Source organism: Rattus norvegicus, chromosome 12, assembly GCF_036323735.1.
Source record: "Rattus norvegicus strain BN/NHsdMcwi chromosome 12, GRCr8, whole genome shotgun sequence".
Taxonomy (NCBI): domain Eukaryota; kingdom Metazoa; phylum Chordata; class Mammalia; order Rodentia; family Muridae; genus Rattus; species Rattus norvegicus.
Window position 1 is genome coordinate 30,972,833 of NC_086030.1, and position 18,199 is coordinate 30,991,031.

The 18,199-nt window shown below is 45.4% G+C and overlaps 1 protein-coding gene across 2 annotated transcripts in view; it reads left to right on the forward strand.

The window, feature by feature from the left end:
- The window catches only part of Galnt17 (polypeptide N-acetylgalactosaminyltransferase 17), a 458,691-nt gene that overhangs the window by 13,373 nt on the left and 427,119 nt on the right, over nt 1-18,199 (forward strand). Inside the window, exon 1 of one of the 2 annotated variants that reach the window (XM_039089218.2) lies at nt 4,685-6,980. The exons of the other annotated variant lie outside the window; for it this stretch is intronic. Within the exon in view, the coding sequence (XP_038945146.1) occupies nt 6,920-6,980 (61 nt within the window). The 5' untranslated portion in view covers nt 4,685-6,919. Of the gene's footprint in view, nt 1-4,684; nt 6,981-18,199 lie in introns of those variants that run through there. 2 annotated transcript variants of the gene reach the window in all.

Consider the following 18,199-nt stretch of genomic DNA (forward strand, 5'->3'; position numbering starts at 1 on the left):
GTAGGCCTAGCTGTCCTAAAACTCCTTCTGTAGACCAGGCTGGCCTTAAACTCACAGAGATCTGCCTGCCTCTGCTTTCTGGGGGCTGCGATTAAAGGTATGTACCACCCCTACCCCGCTTCAGGGAACATTTTCTTGAAATAACTACATCTAGTGCATTTCCTCCAACAAACCTACTTATCTCGATATACTGGTTCATATGCAAGGAAGTTGGACTTCAAGAGATTTGAATAAGTCGTCTAGAGACACCCACCAGTAGCTCCATTCTGAATCACCCAGTGCACAGTTGGCACTTACTGGGCCCAAGGTGTGAAAGAACTATTTGTCATCTGGTCCTGGGACTGCAGAGGGGAAGTGGCCAGGAGTGAGGCGAGACCGTGAACCTCCTTCAGCAGCTGATGACGAGAGAACTGTTGTAGTCACTCAGGCTTAGCAGTTACCCGTGTGTAAAGTTGTAAAGCTGTTAATTTTAGGGCTCTAAATTATGCTGTGTGAGCTTTAAATCCAGCCCATAATTAGAATAAAATGCGAGAAAAGTGAAATTGATATTAAGTTAATTAAAAGGCTTTGCTTATATCGCAAGGAAATTAGCACAACAGGCTGGGGATGCTGACATGTGCTCCTTGCTAATTTCTTCTGTTTAGGCGGTGCACAGCAGGCCTCAGGCAAGCTTTGTTCCCTGGCTTCTGCCCTGAGTCCTCCCTGCATTCACATAGCCACATAGTCGTGCACATCCATCCCGTGAAGCATCAAAGTCGACCATGTGTCCATTCTGTTGGGACTGCCATTCTGTATCACTGTATCACTGGGGTCTTAATGAGAGCTCTCCTATGCACTCTGTTGGATCCATCATGGCCAACCACATGTTGATGCTATTGGCATCACTAAAGTTCCAACTGGGCAAAAGCCAGAGTGCTCTGCCACTGAGGGACTCATGGGATATCCGTCTATTAAGAAATAGGTCATCAATCTGCACTTGGTATCTTTTTTTTGCTTTGTTGTGTTTTCTGTTTCCTGTCCTTTAGGTTTTTCAGACAGGGTCTTGCTCTGTGATGTAGGCTAACAGCAAACTCATGATTCTCCTGCCTCTGTGTCTTGAGTACTGAAATTGCAGGTGTAAAGGTGTGTGTCACTGTGCCCTCCTGTCTTTGTTATGGTTGGTTTTATTCATTTTTTTAATAGTTATTTGTTTATACGGCATCTACTTTGTTTATTTGAGGCAGGGTCTCTCACTGACCCTGAGGTCATGAAGTAGGCCTGTTCTATCTCTGCCTCACCATCACCAAGAGTGCAGCTGTGTGCCACTGTATCAAGATTTCATTGTTATTTGTTGTCATTAAATCTAGCATCGAGCACTAAACTCAGGCCCTCACGTGTCAGGCAGGTGCCTGATCATGGCTCATGCTATGGTACACGTGAAGAGGTCAGAGGATAACTTGCAAGGGTCAGTTCTCTTCCAACATATGGATCTCGGGGGGTCACATCCAGGTCATCAGGTTTGAGGGTAAGTGCCTTTACCTCATGAACTCTATTTTTTTTTTATGGCCCTGACTTTTTATTGTAAATGTATGGCTGGTGTGTGTGTGTGTGTGTGTGTGTGTGTGTGTGTGCATGCACACGCACATGTGCACACATGTGTGCATGCATGCTGTGGGGTATGTTTATATACACGGAGACCAGAGGACAACTTTAGCTGTTGTTGCTTGGACTATTTTGCTTATTTGAGGCAGTGTCTCTCAGTGACCTGGAGCTCATGGAGTAGACCAAGCTAGCTGGATACTGAGCCCTATGACTGTCTCTGCTTCCTCATTACCGAGAGTTCGAGTGTGTGCCACTCTATCTAGATTTGTTTTTCTTTAAATCTGGATCCTGAGGATGGAACTCAGGTCCTTATTTTTGCTGGGCAAACTCTTTACTCAGTGAACTTCCTCCACAGTACCCGGTCTCTGTTCTCAGTACGATCAGCAAACTCTAATTGACCCTAAACAATAAGTGGGGTGATAGAAAGTGGCTGAAATGTCACCTATTTCTTTTTAAGTGTTTTTAATTATTATTGTTATTATTGCTATTTTTGGAATTACGCGTGTCTTATGTGTGGTTTTGTACACGTGAGTGTAGGTATCCACAGAGACCAGAAGAGAGTTTTGGGTTCACTGAAGCAGAGTGAGTTGTTGTGAGCTGACTAATGTGAGAACTGAAGTTGGCTCTTTTACAAGAGCAATGGTGCTTTTAACCATTAAGCCGTCTCTCCAGCTCTGAAAGTTACCTGTTCCCAAGCCAGCATCTGTATTTGATTGGCCGTTGGCTTCTTCTCAGTGTTGCAGCATCCTGTTTTCAGAGCGATGGGATGATTGCAGCCACTCCTATTTACCTTCTTCATGGAGCCGAGACAACAAGTACTGAAATACACAGTGGCTGTTTGCGGTTATAGCAGCTAAATAACGTATGCATCGTCTTTATTACAGCTGATAGAAGCTGGCGCTAAGAGGAGGCAAGCTGAAAAGGTTAGTTGAAGAATTAGCAATTAAAAAAAAAATCCTGGCCTCTGCTTGTCTCTGCATTTTAAATCAAGCAAACATTTACGTTTGTGCCAAAGTCGCCCAATTGCCTTTCAGGCAATTTACCGAAATGCATTCAGAGATAAAAATGGAGTTCAGGGAAGAATATTTAAGGGCTCTTTAATGAGGTTAAAAACTTTACTCATTTGCCAAGTTTCTCTAAAAATCCACTTTCCCCCTGCCTCTCATCCTCCTGCAGACAAGTTGTTTCCAGGAGTTTTTCTTGAATAAAGGAGCGAGCTTTGAATTCACTCTGTAGCCTACGCTGGCCTTGAACTCACTACATAGCACAGTATAATGGCTAGCTTTAATGTCAATGTTATAGGGCTTCTACTGCTCCAATGGAACACTGTAAGCAAAAGTGGCTTGGAGAGGAAAGGGTTTACTTCCCTTTTACTTCTAGGCACCAGTTCATCACTGAGAGAAGTCAGGGCAGGAACTCAAGTAGGGCAGGGGCCTGGAAGAGAGAACTGAAGGCCATAGAGGAAGGCTGCTTATTAGCTTGTTCAGTCTGCTTCATAATATACACCAGGACCATCTGCCCAGGTGTGGTACCACCCACAGTGGGATGGGCCTTCCCACACCAATCAATAATTAAGAAAATGCACCACAAGTTTTCCAACAGGCTAATCTGATGGGGGTATATTATCAGTTGAGGTTCCCTGCTCACAAATGACTATTGGTCCTGGCAAGTTGACATAAAACTTGCCAGCACTGTCAACTTTACACAACCTAGAATCACCTGAGAAGAGAATCTCAATGAGGGGTTGTCTACATTGGATTAACTTATCCGCATGTCTGTGGGGGATTGTTTTCATTAAGTCCACTGATATAGGAAGACCCATCCTACTGTGGGTAGCACCATTCCCTACGCAGGGGTCCTAATCTGTATAAGAGTTGAGAAATCAACCAGCGTGCAAGCAAGTGAGCCTGCGTGCATTCTCTCTGCTCTTGACTGTGTGTGTGAGACGTGAGTAACTACTTTAGGCTCCTAGCACCTTGTCTTCTCTGCAATGATGAATTGTAATCTGGAACTGTGGGCTGAAACAAACCTCCCTTTCTCCCAAGTTATTTTTTGTCTGAGTATTTCATCACAGCAGCAGAAATGAAATGAGGTATACTCAGGCTGGCCTTGGACTTAGAATCCTCCGGTATCAGTCTTCCAAGTGTTGGGAGGCACTACGCATGTCTGACTTGTTTAATTTCTCTATCCTCATCTTCCTTTTCCAATCTTAGCTTGCAGAAGTAAAGTCAGTGCATGTCTTATGGTCTCTCCACCCTCTCCCTGAAGCACCGTTACTCATTCCTGATCCTTCTAGGGGGTCATGGGAGACCTCAATCTGGTTGCTCCCTAACCCCCAAGAAAGGATGTAGTGTCACGTTTTCTTAAAGCAAGAGTTAACTTTCAGAAGTGTTTCTCTTGAAATCCTGATCTAGAAAATTCTATAGCATTGAATTCCAGACAGGGGTTGGAGAAGTGACCTGAACACAGTCCACTCCCATCATAACCACCTGACATCCAGGACATGGGATTATGAAGGGGTCCTGAAGTTAAGTGTAAAGTGTACTAGTCAGCTTTGCCTTGCTGTTGACAAAGTAATTAAGGCAGCCAACTTAAAAGGAGGAAGGATTTATTTCAGTCATGGTTCTTTGGTCCACTGTTTCGGGGCCTGTAGCGAGCTGGAACATCATAGTAGAAATCTCTGGATGAGAAAGATGCTCATGGGCAGGAGAGTGAGAGAAAGAGAAAAGGCAGGAGTCCAATATCTCTTTCAGGGGCACTCCGGGTGCCCCCACTTTCACCCAGCAAGCTCTGTGTCTTAATGACTCCACTGCCTCCTAACAGAGCCGTAATGTATGTATTAAGCCCTCAACACATGGACATTTGGGAAACATTCTAGAAGGAAACTATGTAAGAATCTCAAACTTCCCTTTAGGTACCTAACAAGACCAAGTTAAAGCCTTGGGTAACTCATGGCGATAGTTAACTCTTTTTTTTTTTATTTTTTTTTATTTTATTTTTTTTTATTATCTTGAGTATTTCTTATATACATTTCAAGTGTTATTCCCTTTCCCGGTTTCCGGACAGACATCACCCTCCCCCCTCCCCTTCCTTGTGGGTGTTCCCCTCCCAAACCTCCCCCCGATAGTTAACTCTTATTGGTCAACTTGACTAGCTTTCGAATCACCTGGGAGACTCACCTCTTGGTATGTCTGGGAGATTTAGCTGAAGAGGGATGATTCATCTTAAAAGTGGGCGCCACCATCCCCTAGGCTAGGATCCTCAACTGAATAAACAGAAAGGGAGCTGAAGGCACCAGCATTCATCTCTCTTTCTCTGTGAGGATACAGGGCGACCAGCTACCTCTTACTATGGCTCTTGTATTTCCTACCATGATAGAAAGTATCCTCAAAAAGTGAGCCACAATAAATCCTCCTTCCTTATGTTGCCTTTGTCGGGTGTTTGGTCACAGTGCTGACAAAAGTGAACTAACACACTCACACAACATCAGTGAGCCTATCTTTACCCATCCGGAGAGTAGCCACTATCGCTACAAATACAATAAATACAATAAAAGTTCTGCCAAGTGAAATTTAGAGACTATCTTGAAAAGGTAGCTTTAGGCAGAGGATTGTGGGATAATGTCATTGGTGGTATAATGTGACAGTTAACAACCGCCAAGGAATAAAAGTCTTAGTTCCTTTGCAGCTCAGTTTTGTTCCCTGTACAATCTAGATAATGGGGAAATGTGTTCAAGTTATGAAGATAAATTTGTGCTGGGCAGATGGCTCAGTTGATAAAGTGCCTACTATGAGGACCTGATTTTGGTGCCTAGAACCCAGGTGAAAATGCCAGGTATGACAGACAGTAGATGCTTGCAAACCTAACTGGGGAAGTGGACACAGGAGAATCCCTGGGACAACCTACTTGGTCAGCCTAACCTAACGGGTGAGCTCCAAGCCAATGAGAGACCCTGCCTCAAAAAAGCAAGGTGATGGCTCCTGGGGAATAACACCTGAGTTTGACCTCTGACCTCCACACGCATGTATTTGCACACATATACCTACCTAAACAGTTACTTACCCACATGTATGTGCAAACATTTGCTAAATAAATATATAAGATACACTTAGTGATAAGTGAATATATTTCATTGTAAAGGTAGTTACAGTTATAACTGGTCATATCTAGATCTTTAAGATACTTTCTATGGATAGGGGTGTGAGTGTGTATGTTATGAGTGTTCACAGAGCCCAGACGAGGTCTGACCATCAGATCCTCTGGAGCTAGAGTTACAGGTGGTTGTGAGCCACCTGATATGGATGCTGGGAGTCAAACTCAGGTTTGTTTGATTGCTTGTTTTTCCTCATTGTTGTTTTGTTGTTGTTTTGTTTTTACAAGATCCCAAAGTGCTCTTAACCACTGAGCCATTTCTCAGCCTCCAGATCTACATCTGTTGGAAGTAGACCTAAAGGAACAGGGCATGATTTTTCCAAATGCTACGGTTTTCGAAACATTATCTGTCCGTTCTTTGACGTTCTCCTGATCAAACAGTAGCATTTAATCCTCCTCTGGTGGCTTATGTTCTGGCTTTAGAGTCTTACTTCTAGTGAAAAAGAATTCAGTGGAAAGAAGGCCTCAGGACTCCTAAGGCTGTGGTCATGAAGGGTAACAGAGCTTCTGCACTCTTTGGGAACACGAAGTTTGAAACCCAGAGCCACCATATAAAACAAAACAAAACAAAACAAACCGGGGCTGCCTGGAATCCATGTTGCATAGTCCACCTGGAAAGAGATAGGTTCCTCAAGGAACCCCTTCTGTAAGTGTTTGCCCACTACACTCACCAGACACATAGGTTAGCCAGTTTAGACACCAGATGTCCCCATTCCCAAGTCTTGACCCAATGGCAAATTCATGAGCAAAATAAATGTGGCTCTTGCTTTAAGCCACTAACTTTTTATATAGCAATAAATCACGCGTGCAGGAAGGCAGTATTCTTGTGCTTCATTAGGAGAATTTTTTTTCTAAACACAAGAAGTAGAAGACTGCGATGATGAAGGTGCTGATAGCCACGCTAATAGTAATAAACGTAACAACAGAGAACACTTATTGAGCACTTGTTTAATGTAGCAGTCACTGTGCTAAAGGCTTTATATGGACATAAAAACGGCCAATGAGGTTTTTCTTGGCAAGTCTTGGCCTCACCTGCCATCACTGTACTGTGAGCAACAGCCTTTTTTGTACAGGGGAGTTAGGTCAGCCAAGAGCTTTAGACATCTTGCAGCCAAGTCTCTGGCAGTTGGCCTGGACCACTGCGGAGCACTACTGGGTACAGACCAGAGGATAGGACGGTCTCTCAATGGCTTCACCCCAAATGGCCATCGCTCTGGTTGAATGTGAAGTGTCTCCCTCAGACTCAGGTATTGAAAAGTCAACTCCCTGAAAATGATAGTGTTTTGGGGAGGTTGTGGGAACATCAAGGAGGAAGGTTTCGCTGGAGGAAATAGGTGTCCTGGTGACAGGCCTTTGGTGTGTATCTTGTCCTTGTTTTTCTTTTCCTGTTTCGTTCTCTCTGATCCCTACATGATGGAAAGACCTGTCTCTGGGAGCTGTGGAAATAGCTTAGTCTAATAGTCTATAAAGAGCCCACTATGCAGGCATGAGGAACTGAGTATGGACCTTACTACCCATGGAAAAGCTGGGTACGGTGTTGTGCACCTGTGACCCTAAAACTGGGGAGTCCAGGGAGAGGCAGACACATCCTTTTGAGTTTACTGAGCAGGCCCTGTAGCCAGTCGGTGACCTCTGAGTTCAGTGAGAGACCCTGTCTCAAGAAACAGGGTGAATAGTGATGGAGGAGCCCTACCCTGTATCTGGCTATGTCCTGTGTGTGCACACAAATAGAATTTGGGCCGTTTACTGCTTCTAGATGTGGGCTACACTGTAAACCTACAGAGGTCCTTCCGCTCTGCGGGTTAAATCAAATACCTCAGGCTTCTTTTTATTCAAACAGTGCAGGGAGCTGGTTTAAATTATGGTCTCCTTGCAGAGGAAACAAATCATGTTTTCCAGAGTGATGGCACCTCTCTGTTTACTTCTCATCTCGCATGTACACACACACACACACACACACACACACACACACACACACACACACACACAATTGGACCCATACTGGAGTGCAGACTGTAACAAGCTATGGCTTCTCCCGCTTGACTGACTTTCCTGTTTGCTTGAGGGACTTCTGAAAGAACTTCCAGTTCCCAGCGTCCTCAGTGTGAGGCTCACAGTTTGCCAGAACAGGTTGGGGCTTCTGAAGCCTAAAAGTTTTAAGTATGACGAACACCAGAATGTGATGCTTTCCGTGAGATTAGCATGCCACACTTCAGAGTCTGGATAACAGGTGTTCAACTAGCGTATTTTTGGACGTCCATACTTGTAAGTACACGAGAGTCTTCAGGTGTATGTACAGGCGTCAGTGTGTGGGTGAGTGCCCATATACATCTATACTTTCATTTGGAAGTCAGTGTACAACTTGGGTATTTTTCCTCAGGTACCATCCACATTGGTGGTCTGCTTTGGCTCAGTTGGCTGTCCAGTGAGCCCCAGGACGCCTCACAGTTGCGATTAAAAGTACATGCCACCATACCTGTGGTAACAATACCACGGGGAGTGGTATTTTTTAGAAGGTGTGGCCTTGTTGGAGTAGGTGTGGCCTGTTGTAGGAAGTGTGTCACTGTGGGGGCGGGCTCTGAGGTCTCAGATGCTCAAGCTAGGCCTAGTGTGGCTTCCATTTCTGCTGCCTGGGGATCCAGATGTAGAACTCTCAGCTCCTCCTCCAACACCACCACCGTCGGCCTGCACGCCGCCATGCTTCCTGCCGTGACAACGGACTAAACCTCTGAAACTGTAAGCCAGCCCCATTTAAACGCTTTTTCTTTATAAGAGCTGCTGTGGTCATGGTGTCTCTTCACAGCCATAAAACCCTAACTCAGACAGTATCTGATTTTTAAAATGTAGGTTTTTTTGGAGTCAGAATTCATGTCCCCATGTCACTCCCTGAGCCATTCTCTCACGTACTTCTCATCCCAAGTATTTCAGATGAATGGTGCTCAGTCTATATAAGGTAAGAGTTCCTTTGGGCACTGGAATAGTTTCTTTTGGGTCACTCTGACCGAAACACTTGAGAACCACTCTTGCAGGGAGGTATTTATTTCAACCTAATAGTCTCAGAGACTTAATGGTCACTTGGCTCCATGCACACCATGGTGGCTGGAGGGTGGGGCAGAGTTGTTTCTTCACAGTGGGGTGGACAGAAAACAGATACAAGAGGGATTTCTTTTGGCCCAGCCTCAGCGTTTGGTCCCATGCACTCAAGCAGAACACCGTGGTGGGAAGGTGTGGTAAAGACTGGTTCTTACTTTTTGGCAAATGAGCAGAGGAGGGGATGCTGGGCCAGAGGAGGAGGTAGCCTAAAGGACAGGCCTCCAGGGATGTATTTCCTCCAGCCGGACCTACATTCTCTCCCTAGCTTCGCCCCAATCATATAATCATATAACAAATCCATCCAGGGATGAGTTTATTGATTTGCTTGGAGCCCTTGTGATCTTCTTATTTCTGGAAATTTCTTCACAGATAAATCCAGAACTGTGCTTTATCAGATAGTCATGATTGACTGTCACAGGTGTCTGTATATGCGTGTATGTGTGTGTGTGTGTGTGTGTGTGTGTGTGAATGTATGTACCCATGTATGTGTGGAAGACAGAGGTCAACCCTGAGTGTTTCCCTTTCACCAATCTCTGCTTTGTTTTTGACTGAGTCAGTCACAGACCCTGGAACTCGCTGAGCCTGCTGGGTTGGCTGGTCAGTAAATCCCAGGGATCCTTCTGTCTCTGCCTCCCCAGCGCAGAGGTTGCAAGCCTACTACCATACCTAGCTTTTGATGTGTGTGTGTGTTGGGACAGAACACAGGCCCTCACGCTTGTTCAGTAATACTTATTTTAATTAATAGTTATTTTAATTGATTAAGTAATGGCTGGAAAACTCAAGAGTAGTGAAGCAAAGGAGAAACTGGGGCATAAATCACAGAAAGACAAACGTACAGCATCCTCGTGCACAGGGCACTCAGGAAAGCCCCTGGTTTATACTGTGGGTACAAACTGTATTACCCACAGTTTGGGGGCATCCACTATGATCTTGGAAGTTATCCTTCCTGGATACAGAGGCCATTGTCCTATGGGCAATCAGGCCTGTGTGTCTGAGACTTTCCTTTCCTTTCCTTTCCTTTCCTTTCCTCTCCTTTCCTTTCTCTTCTCTACTTTTCCCTTCCCCCTCCTCTCCCTTCCCCCTCCCTCCTTCCCTTCCCACTCCCTCCCTCCCCAGATTCTTTTTTAGGATCTTTCCATGTAGTTCACGCAGCATGACCTCAAACTCACAACTGACCCTTCTGCCTCAGCTTCCCAAGTGATGCGATTACATGTGATCTAGCTTCTGGTTTCTATCAGCTATTTCTTCTAATTTTGAGACAGGGTTTTACATAGCCCAGGCTGGCCTCAAAGTCCTTATGTAGGCCAGGCTGGCTTCGAGCTCTGGATCTTTCTGCTTCCCTCTCCTGAGTGCTATGATCACAGGTGTGGACGCCACGCCTGGCTCGTGTATTGCTGAGGATGGAACCCAGGGCTTGGAGCATGCCAGGCAAGCGCTCTGCCAGCTGAGCCACGCCCCGGCTCCTTTCTTTTCTTTCTGTGTTGTTGAGGATACAAGCCAGGGTCTCGGGCAAGCTAATGTGCTCCACTAATGAGTCACACCTCTAGTCCTTTCTGTGTTATTTAAAATGGCGATGCTCCCCCTCCTTTAGAACATCCTCTGCGAGTTCAGTACTGGCTCCTCAAGTGACAAGCCAATGCCTTCAGTCTTTCCTTTCAGACTCAGTAGCTATCCGTAGTCAGGTCCTGTCGACTCCCCTTCCTGCATCCTGTCTGCTGCCTCTAGCCCTGTTAGTTCTGGCTTTTAGTTCTTACCTGTTTCAACTTCTTGGGCCTGTGAAGTGCTTTGCTCACTCAGACAGAGCAAGCCTCATGTCATTCCCTTAGCCTGCATTTTGTCCTACGTCACTCTCCTTGTGTTTGTATATATATGTATTTTATGTGTGAAAGCTCATAGTGTGTGTGTGTGTGTGTGTGTGTGTGTGTGTGGTGTGCGTAGTGTGAGTGTGGTGTGTATGTGTGTGGTGTGAATGAGTATGTGATATTTGGGGTATGTGTGTGTGTGTGTGTGTGTGGTATGTGAAGTGTGAGTGTGGTGTGTGTATGTGTGTGGTGTGAATGAGTATGTGATATTTGGGGTATGTGTGTGTGTGTGTGTGTGGTATGTGAAGTGTGAGTGTGGTGTGTGTATGTGTGTGGTGTGAATGAGTATGTGATATTTGGTGTGTGTGTGTGTGTGGTATGTAGTGTGAGTGTGATGTGTGTATATGTATGGTATGAATGAGTATGTGATATTTGGTGTGTGTGTGTGTTGTGAATGAGTATGTGGTATTTGGTGTGTGGCTTGTGTGTGTAGTGTGTGTGTGTAGTGTGAATGTGGTGTGTGTATGTGTGTGGTATGAATGAGTATGTGGTATTTGGTGTATGTGTGTGTGTGTAGTGTGAGTGTGGTGTGTGTATGTGTGTGGTGTGAATGAATATGTCGGGTGTGTGTGTGTGTGTGTGTGTGTGTGTGTGTGTGTGCCCACCATGTACAAGTATATGCCATGACAATTTACAGGTAACAGTTTTCTCCTTCTACCACGCGGATCCCAGGAACTGAACTCAAATCATCAGGCTTTTCCCACTGAGTGGTTTTGCAACCCCCTGCCTGCCCACTCCCCCCTAATTCTCCTTCCCTGTGTTTTCTGAGGAGGAATCAGGAACTCAGATTAGCTGACTAGTCAGCAAGCCTGAAGGACCCGCCTGTCTCCGCCTTCCCTGTGCTGGGATTACTACTGTGCACATCCTCGCCATGCCGTTTACATGGGTTCTCGGGGATTGAACTCAGGTCCTCACACTTGCACAGCAAACCCCTTGCTGACTGAGCCATCACCATCCAGTGTCCGAGCTACACTTCTTAAAGTGCCTGGTGACCCTCTGAATGGTAACAAATTTTAGTAGGAAGGAGGCCTATCATGTTGCAGTCTCCAAGAACAACCGGATAGGTTGTGTTCTAGACTCTTGGAAGAAGCTATGGTGTTGAGTGCAAAGCTCTGTATGTGTGTGTGTGTGTGTGTGTGTGTGTGTGTGTGTTGGGGGGGGGGCTTATGAACTTTTCCAACCCTTTTGGAATTCCTTTCGCATCTGGACGTTTCTGTTTCCATCTTTCGGAAAGGCTCGGCTTGGGTTTTACTCCGTTGCCATCTATTTTTTTCCCCTCTCTCACATAATGTCATTAGTTTATGTAATTTAATAAGATTATATAATTACAGCAATAAGCACAGCTGGCAAGAAGAGACTGGGGTGGGGACGACAGAGTGGTTGGCAGGTGCAGGAGTCTAGCGAGAGCAGAACCCAATAGGTGGAGGGATGTCTAACAGCCATGAAGCTGCCCACACATCCTGGGTATCTGTGTTTAACAGGGATGTGGGATGCCGGGCAGTGCAGTGAGTCAGCTGAGGAAGTTTCTACTGGGCTGGAGGTTGGCTCAACCGGTAGGGCACCTGCTTAGTACACACCAAGCCCTGGGCTCCATCCGGGCAGCGCATCAATCACAAGTGATGGTGCGCACCTGTTAACCCTAGCTCTCAGAAGGTGGGGGCAGGAGGACCAGAGTTTTAGGGTCATCCTCTGCTTCACAGAGAGAGTTCTACGCTGGCCTAGGCTGTGTGAGACCTTGTTTCTGAAGAGAAAAGGGAAGAGGAAGAGAAGGCGAAGGAGAGACAGAGGGAGAGGTAGAGAGAGATTTTCTACTGGTTTAAGATACTTGTCCTAGTAAATTGGGAAAACCGCAAACATAGAAACACTGAAACAAACTAGATACAATCTTACAGCATTAAAATAACATTTCCGGGGTTGGGGATTTGGCTTAGTGGTAGAGCGCTTGCCTAGGAAGCGCAAGGTCCTGGGTTTGGTCCCCAGCCCCGAAAAAAAGAAAAAAAATAACATTTCCTTCTTTTGATAAGACATTATTGTATCCCTAAGAGCTCAGTGAACTACCAGTGTTTGTCTCCTATACTAATAACACTGTAGCATTAATGCCACCTTGTATTAATGGGTTATCTTCCCTGTTGCAGAGACAGAATGCCACATATAAGCAGCTTAAGGGTGGAAGGCTTCATTTTGGCTCATGGTTTCTTGGGTGTCTGTCATGGCTGGGAGGGCATGGTAGACAGGAAGCAGAAGGAAAAAAAATGGGAGGATACAGAAAGAATCCAGGACAAGATAAAATACCCTTTCCCCCACCACCAAGGGCTAGAGAGATGGCTGGGTAGTTAAGAGCATAGACTGTTTGAACGTTCTCACAGGACCTGAATGGCTCCCAGCACCCACATGGGAGGCTCACTGCCTCGGTAACTTCAGCCCCAGAGGATCCGACACCCTCTTGTGGCCTCCGCAGGTACTTGCAGGCACGTGGGTACACTGCCCCTCTACCATTAAAACTCAAAAACAAAATTCAACAAAAGCAGAGCCCCTCCCCCACTGTGGTGACCAATTTCTGACTAGGTACAACCTGCCCCTCCCCCCCGCTTGCTAGCGATATCATTGCATTATGAATTTGTGGCGGGTTTAATCATCGATTACGTCCTCAGAGCCATCAGATCCTGGAAATGTGCTCGCAGACATGCCCAGATGCACCCTTCCATGATCCCTCAGGCATTTGTTAATCCAATCAAACAGGCAGTTAAAACCAACCATTGGTTGATGAAAGGTATTCCTGCTGCTGGCATTCTGTTTTTCTCATCTCCCTTTTGCTAGTGGCAGATATGGAAGGTACTTTCAAACCCTTTGAAACAGCATGACACACATCTCTTTTATTTTCTTTCTTTCTCTCTTTCTCTCTTTCTTTCTTTCTTTCTTTCTTTCTTTCTTTCTTTCTTTCTTCTTTTGAGAGCTTAATGTCCAATATCAGATGAAAATAGCCTCCTGTGGGTTTTTTTTTCCTCCTAATCCGAAAGGTAGAGGCTTTTAAAAGGCTTTTGATGTATTTTGTCAAACTGTTTTTCCATTAGAGTTCCACTTCTGCCAGCCGTGCGTAAAGTCTTTGTGGTGGTACCTTGTTTTCCACCACAAATGAATAGATATCAGAGTTTTTCAAATCTTTGCTAATTTGACAGATTACAATCACATTTTCTTTCATTTCCGTGATTGCCAGTGAGGTGGAAATTATTATTATTTTTTTTCTCGCTTCCCCCCACAACGCCATTCATTTGCATTCGTTTGAAATTTCCCTTTCTGATTTCTCTGTTCAAAACAGAATCTTTCTGTTGATGAGTTTGAGTGTTGATCTGCGCTGCATCTTCATAACTTAAAGAAGCCGCCTTTGTCTTTAACGCTCGGGGATGCTTTTCCAAACGCACCGTTTAACTCTTTCCTGCTGAGAATGTTTATTCATTTATTTATTTTTTGATGAGATGTCCCGCTTTTACATTTTCGTGGAAGATTCAGATTTTCAACATTTCCCTCCATTGGATGCCTGGAAAAATTTAAACTTTTCTCTCCTTTTAAAGATTTCATATTATTAATAATAATAATTATATATTATTGATAAGTGTTATATTTATATAATATAATATATTTGTACAATTATTATATTTATATAATATAATGTTTGTATAATAATAATTATTATACAAACCACAAAGACCACAAAGAGGGTGTTAGATCCCCTAGGGCTAGAGTTACACATGGCTATATGTTAGCTGCCTGAGGTGGGGGACCAAACTCCAATCCCATGCAAGAGCAAGTGTTCTTGACCAGGTTAGTCAGTAACTCCCTGTGTAACCCAGGCTGGCCTCAACGTTGCAGTCTGCCTGCCCCAGTGAAAGAGTACTTCCCTAGCCGCTGTAAGACCCTGGGTTCAGCTCTCGGTCACGCCAGAATCCAGAAGACTGGGGTATCCAGTTCTCTTTTGATTTTTTAACTCATGATATGTATATGTAGTATATGCATGTGTGTGGAGCTGTCATTAAATGTGCTAGAGGCCGCTTTCACAGAGCTGTGTGGGGGAGGTGACTCTGGGCGCCTTGAGTTTCAGGTGCTTACTAACAGTCAAGCAGAGAGGTTATACATACAGTCAGATACATAGCTGCACTTACGCCGCTTGGCCCCAGTGTTAAGAGAGAAGGGAGGGGAGAAGCTGTGCCCTGGAGGTTGTTAGGAGAAGACAGGCTAACACAGACATGGTTATTTGGACCTGATGCTGCAGGTTCGAGGCCTGCCTTGGTACAAAGTGACTTCAAGAGCAGTCTAAGCAGCTTAGTGAGGACCATATCTCAGAATAAACTTCAGGGTCTGGGGAGCTGTCTGAGGGTAAAATAATTGCTGTGTAAGCATGATGACTTGAATTTGGATTCATAAAAGCTGGGTACAAGTGGCATGTGCTTGTAACCCCTGCACTGGGTGACTGGAAATGGGGGGACCTGGGAGCTCAGTGACTATGCAGGCCAGCCAAAAGGATGAGCTTCTGGGTCACTGGAGGGTGATAGGGGAAGACATCTGGCATCAAGTCTGGCCTTTACACACTCATGCACACGCGCACACAACTGCACAGGTATGTGCACACACACATCAGATAAATGAAAAGTCAAAAGAGGGCTGTGTGCATAGCTCAGTGGTAAGACACTTGCCCAGCATGTGCAAGGCCCTAGGTTCAATTTCCTCTTACCAGCATGCGAGAGTTTGAGGCAGGAGCATGGCAACTTTGGGGCTATCCTGGGCTACATAAGGGGCAACTCACTAGGCTGGTCTGCAATGAGAAGATTTGCTGAGAAAGGCCATAAAAGTACAGGTGCGCAGTGGAAAACTTACTGAAGGGATAAACAAGCCAGCACATTGTTAGGCAAGCTGGTGACAGTGTTGAGTGGGGTGCATGTGAGAAGATCCTCATTTTATCATCATCGTCACCTCAGTTACTCGTTGCCGTTTTTTATTTTTACATTTTGTGCATGCATCTGTGGTGTACTGCATACAAGTGTAGTACCTGTAGAGGCCAGAAGAGGGCGGTAGATTTCCCCCTAGAGCTGAAGTTACAGGCGGTTGTGAGCCACCCTGGCGCTGAACCTGGGTCCTTTGCCAGTTAAGAGAACTGCTGAGCCATCTTTCTAGCCCCTCGCTGATCTTTAAAGATGACATTAAGCCAGCTGAGGACGTTTGCTGTGCTCTAGAGTGGATTAAAGCCCATCATGTTTCTAGCGAGTGATTTAAATATTGCATAGCTCATTTATAATTGAATAATGTCATGGCGGCGCTCCCCCCCCAATCCCTGCCTTCATTTTGGTGGCATTCTCTCTCAAAAAAAAGGGCTGTTTTGTTTTCTCTTTCCGAAATAAACATGAATCTGCATAAGAAATCAGGAGCCTGTGAAAGGAATCAATAAAATTAACTGGAATTAGATCTCACGCTTTGGATGCATTGCACGCCGCTATTAGGAGAAAGAAGGAATGGGTTCAAAGAGGAGCTGGGATTTAAAAGACTGACCTACTTCAGGGAGATGAATATTTAAAAATAAGAGCTTTAAAAATAATGCATTTATACCACTGGGCCAAAGCTCACAGCAACCGAGAGATATTTACAAGAAGGCTGCCATTCCAAACCCTGGAACAGAGAGGGTTGGTGCTGTATTGACAGGAATACCTGCCCTTCTAGAAGGAGCACTGGGCTTCGAGTCTGGACGTGTGTCTTATTCACAATGCATGTTTCAAGTTGGACCCTTTAAAGCTATCTCCCTTGGAGGCCTGGTGGTACATGTCTATATTCTCCGCACACAGGAGGCAGAAGCAGGCGGGATAGCCTCAAGTTTGGTCCAAGCCTGGGCTACATGGAAGGTTCCAGGCCAGAATGGGCTACATAGAAAGTTCTTGTCTTATAAAGACAGCACAACACCTAAAATCTGGGCAGAGTGCTTCACATCTGTAACCCCTGCACCCGAGAAGGTGAAGCAGGGGAACTCACCAGAAGCTTGAGAACCACGCAGGCTCAGTGGAGGTTCCTCCGTAGTCCAGGATGGTCTTGAACCTCTGAGGCTGAAATTCCGAGGTGGCAGGCATATGTCAGCATGCCGGCTTCCCCACACTTTGAAATGCATCTTGGATGCAATCTCATTCTGGGAGTGAGGCCACATGTCTTTTGGTTTCCTGCTGAATTTGGTTTGCTTCTGTTTAGAATCCTTGTGTCAGCCTCCAGAGGCCGGTAGCAGCAGATATCATTCCAGTCCCCATGGGAGGCATAGGCGCTTTCTGAGTGGTTCTCTCCTTGGACTTTGGACCGGTTTTCATCCTCATGCACCGATCGGGTCCGGCTGACAGCTTGCAGGCCCCTCTGTAGATCTGTCTTCTGTGTGGTTCTCTGCTCTCCATGTGACCAAGTGACTCTGAACGCCTTGCTCTCTGCTGATTTTGTGGCGGTGCAACTTCTGTAATGCAAACACTTGGGAAGATAGAGGTAGGAGAGGGTCAGGAGTTTAAGGCAGCCTGGGGTAGAGGGCGTCCCTGTGTCAAAAGCAATACCCTTTGGATCTTGCATGCGTGTTTATGTACGTGGATGTATACAGCAGTGGCTAGGTGCTTAGTGCATTAATATTAGCATACCGATGGCTAATTAGAGCTCAGTTACCCTGCCCCCTGAAAGAAATCTTGGATCTCTTGGTCCTTGGAAATATACTTTTTCGCTTGTCATGTGGGAGTTAGAAGCGTAGAGCCTTTTGCAGGCTAGGCAAGCACTCTACCATTGATCTGTGTCGCCGGGCGCCCCTTCTTTGTTTGTTTTTGTTTATTTTTGATATGGGGGTCTCCCAAGGTAGCTCCCAAATTGGCCTCAAACTCATAATTCTCCTGCCTCAGCCTTTGAAGTCCTCGGTTTACAGACTTCTGCCTTCCACTTATCTATCTATCTATTTGTTATGCTGTGGGTGAACGCCAGGGCATTGCACGTACTAGGCAAGCACTCCTTGGCTAAGCTGCAGTTACTGTTTACTGCTTTCTTTCTTTTTTTGTCTCGCAGTAGCGGAGAATAGAACCTGGGGCCATGTGCACGCTGGGCAAACATTCTACCAATGAATTACCTCCATAGCCCACATTATAAGTATTTTTAAATGTATGTGCCTGTGTGCGAACCTACACGCGTGTACATCATGTGCTTTCAGGAGACTGTGGAGTCCAGAAGAGAAGGTATCAGGCCTGGAGTTACAGATGTTTATAAACTAACTTGGGTGTTGGGAACTGAACTCAGGTCTTCTACAAGAGCACCGAAGCCACCTTTCCAGCCCCAGTTTGTAGATATTCTAAATACCTCACACTATTTTCTTTCTTCCTTTCTTCCTTCCTTTCTTCCTTCCTTTCTTTCTTTCTTTCTTTCTTTCTTTTCGTGCTAGATGTTATGAATTCCCAATGAATGTAGTTAAATTGAAAGCCTTTGTGGGACTTTAATTCCTTTTATTATCTTTAAAATTTTGT